At 43.5% G+C, this 4,197-nt stretch overlaps 1 protein-coding gene across 1 annotated transcript; it reads left to right on the forward strand.

Annotated features, from left to right (window-relative positions):
• Positions 1-438: 438 nt before the first annotated feature.
• LOC142741758 (uncharacterized) lies at positions 439-2,067 on the forward strand. Its single transcript, XM_075851095.1, has one exon. It carries the CDS (start codon positions 442-444, stop codon positions 2,065-2,067), a length of 1,626 nt encoding a protein of 541 aa, XP_075707210.1. The 5' UTR covers positions 439-441.
• Positions 2,068-4,197: the final 2,130 nt, after the last annotated feature.

Here is a 4,197-nt window from a genome sequence, read left to right on the forward strand (position 1 = left end):
AAAAGGTATTTGTGAGAACAAAGGGAAGTTAGAAGATAGTAAGCTGATGGAAAGTGCTTTAGCGAACAGCCATAGCAGTCAGCAAAGAGGAGAACTGAACTTTATTTAGAACAAAGAAACAGACAGAGGAGACACATGCCCCTCCCTAGAGATGTGGGACTTGCTTAAGTCCCATTGGCTCCTCTGCTGTAAGTTATCCTGTACATTCTTCTGCACACTCCTCTTTGCATTCCAGGGGGCGGTGTCTTCCATAGGCGTGTTATGCAGGCTCTTTGTTCTCCATGAATCCAATCTCTTTGTGTAATATACTAAATATATATATATATATATATATATATATATATATATATATGTAAGGATAATATTTTTCAAACAATATACATAGTAATGATCCCTGACACAATAACCACCTTTAAACCCCATCTGGAGCATTTTCCTGTTATGGATAAGGATGGGGACCTGGACACTTTCCTAAGAGGATTTGAAAAGGCTTGCAGACAGTACCAGTTACCCAGTGAGCAATGGGCCAGGTACCTAACCCCATGGTTAAGGGGCAAAGCCTTGGAAGTGTTTGCAGCTCTTCCCCTAGACCAGGATGGGGATTATGATGCCATCAAACAAGCTTTGATGCGGAAATATAACCTCACCCCAGAGGTGTATCGCAAAAGATTCCGGACTTTGCAACATGGACCTAATGACAGCTACTCGGATGTGGTAGATGGCCTGAGAATCAACCTCCAGCAGTGGATCCGAGGGTTTTCCATCACTACCTTTGAGGGCCTGAAGGATCTAATAATTAAAGTTCAATTGCTGCACATTTGCCCTGTGGAAGTGCGACAGTTTGTATTGGACCGGGAGCCCAAGGATGCGGCCCAGGCAGCATACATTGCGGATGCCTATGTTGCCAACCGGGAACCAGCAGTGCAGAAACCTTCTATTGCCAACTGGAAAGGGGGTAAGCCAACTGCAAACGCAATTTATTTTCCAACTGACCCTCAGGGGGTCCCTGCCCTGTTCCCCCCCACCAGGCCTGCATTTGCCTCCCGCAGGTGTTTTGTGTGTAACAAATTGGGCCACCTCAGCACTACCTGCCCTGAGAAAAAGAAGAATGCCCCCCTGCCCAAGCCACCTGGTTCCGCTCCAGCTGTTTTGTGTGTGGGTGGGATTGAGGGGAAACCCAGTGGCAATACCGTCACTGTGGGCCTGAGAGACACCGGCGCTGAGATGACTCTGGTCCGTCCCAAACTTGTGCCTTCGGAGGACATTATTCCTGGAAAAACCCTGACTGTCACAGGGATTGGGGGAGTGCACCCCGCTTTGCCCATGGCACGGGTGTACCTTGATTGGGGTACAGTGAGGGGGTTAAAAGAAGTGGGGGTGTCTGAAAATATTCCCACAAATGTCTTATTAGGTACTGACCTGGCACGGTTAGTATCTCAGTATGTTGCTTCAGATGTTTCTGATGACCCCCCAAGCTCTGTTGAAATGTGTGATGTTGATGATAAGGTAATATGTTCCCCTCTTGATCTCTCTGAACCCTGCCATGTAGAACTGTCTAATGATGTTAATGTGCTATGTGACTATGTGGAACCATGTACTGCCATACTATTGGGGGATGCTACTACGGTAATCAGTAATAGTCATATAACCAGTGATGCTCTAGAGATATGTCCTGATAACGGTAATATGATATATACTCAGAGTGACTCCCAGACCCTAGTTAGTCAGAAGCGGACTTACATATCAGTCGTGACCCGTAGTCAAAATAGCCATAACTTAGATATCTGTCTGCCAGCTAACAGCCCAGAAAGTGCCACAGAGGAGCCCAGCGAGGCTGTCACTTTTACTTCTCTACTAGCCACCCAGAGCCAAGAGTTCCAGGCCGCTTTACCTGATGATGCCAGCTTAGGTAAGCTAAGGGACCTTGCTGGAAAAACACCTGATGAATCTGACAAGGAGAGGATATTCTGGGATCAAGGCAGGCTGTATAGGGAGACTATTACCTGTGATCACCAACAGGCAATCTTTAAAAGAGCAACAGCTCATAGTACCCCACCAGTTTCATGAGCAATTAATGAGGGTGGCCCATGAGATCCCCTTAGCTGGACATTTAGGGGTACAGAAGACAAAAGCCAGGCTTGCTCATAACTTTTATTGGCCTAAAATGGGAACTGACATAGCAAACTCCTGCCGTTCTTGTGTGACATGCCAAAGGGTGAGAAAATCGGGACATATCCTGAAAGCCCCATTAGCCCCTTTTCCAATCCTTGATGAGCCCTTCCAGAGAATCGCTATGGATATCATTGGGCCTCTGGCCATACCCAGAAGTTCCAGGAAACACTTCATCTTAACGGTGGTAGATTATGCTACTCGGTACCCAGAAGCCATAGCGTTATCCTCCATTCAGGCCGACAAGGTGGCTGATGCCCTGATAAGTATTTGCTCGAGTAGGATTTCCCAGGGAGATGCTTACCGACCAGGGGACCCAGGTAATGTCCAACCTGATAATATCAACATATGTCTCATATGGGCTGAGTCACCAGCGAGTGCGGGTTTCTATACTCCCCAGTATAAGAATAGAAACTCCAACTTACATTAGATAAAGCACAAGAGAAAAAGGAGTCAAATACTATTGAAATATAAATTGCCAAAGGCATAGAGAATACAAATTTTATTGGACAATACAAAATACATGGTTAAAATAGACTACAAATCGAAAAAACGGTATATCTCCAAATATATAGGAGGAGAAATGGGATCACAATGGTTATAAGTACATGCACAGGAAAAGAGAAAGTTCTCTGAAGGAGGGTATGTCAATTACTCTAAGGTAGTTTGAATAGAGATATACGGCAAGAACCAGAGTATACATATATTCATGTCCGATGATCTATCATATCAACAATCCAGTGAATCTTATAACATATAGTGGAGGATGACAACAATAGTAAGTAAAAATAGTCTTTATTCACCCACACTAGTTATATCTAAAGGACATTTAAATATTCAGCTCAGCCTATCCGAGTCTCAATTGCAAGTATAAGAATTTAAAGAGTGTAAATGACATAACAAGTCGTTAGATTATAGTAAAACCTGTATATTTACTAACCCATGTGACTCCTCAGACGTAGTAGCTCCTAAGTGTGGAGGAACCCCAACGCGCGTTTCGCGTAGATGGCTTTTTCAAGGGGTGTTCTGAATCATTTTGATTAGACCTCTTAAATACAATAGGTCGAGAGATCAGCTGATCTTACAGGCCAATAGAAGCCTGGATGTGTTCAGCCGTGCGTGTCAAAGTCAAGTCATCAAAACGAAATGATGAGACAGTCAATCCTCAAGAAATCACCTATCCTCGTAGAAACAGGGAGAGACAGGTGGCAAGACGTAAGGATGTCCTGACATACCAACAGGGGAAGAAACCCAGGAATACATTAGAGGTGATTAATCTATCTAAACATTCCCTCCCGGAGACACAATGTGATGTGCTTAGTAAGGGATTGACGTTCTCACCTAGTAACCCTTTTAACTTCTTTGCAGCTATGAAGGACCTATATCTATTCTCACGAAAACCAATTTTAAAAAAGTTACATAGTAGACCTGGAGTAGATCTGGGACTAAATAGTGCTCTGGAAAAAGAAGCACTTAAGGCCCTTGAAGACCTATTACAGGAGCAAATTTCTACTGATCAAGGTAGGTTTCCAAAATCAGTTATACCCAGATCAATGAGGTTCCCACCTTTGTCCATATGTCCACAAGTGGAGATTTTTACCAAGATGGTAATAAACTATTTTAAATGCATTTCTTCAAATAGAAAATATGACAATCTAACCAAAAATCAACGTAATGCATTAAATGAACTAAAAGGACATGATGATGTGGTGTATAAGGCGGCGGACAAAGGTGGGAACATCGTGATCTGGCCTATTGATAAATACGAAAAGGAGGCCTTTAGGCAACTTAGAGATAGAAAAACTTATCAGAAGTTAGCCTATAAGCCGGTCGGCACTTTTTCAGCAGAATTATTAAAGATCCTAACTCTAGCCCATGAGAAGGGTATAATTCAAAAAAATGTATTGTCTGGGTTGATGACTCAATACCCAAGAATTCCAACCATGTATTTTTTACCTAAGGTTCACAAGAGTATGACAGACCCCCCGGGACGCCCTATAGTGTCAGGGATAGGAGGACTCTGCGATC

The sequence above is a fragment of the Rhinoderma darwinii genome, chromosome 2, assembly GCF_050947455.1.
Source record: "Rhinoderma darwinii isolate aRhiDar2 chromosome 2, aRhiDar2.hap1, whole genome shotgun sequence".
Taxonomy (NCBI): Eukaryota; Metazoa; Chordata; class Amphibia; order Anura; family Rhinodermatidae; genus Rhinoderma; species Rhinoderma darwinii.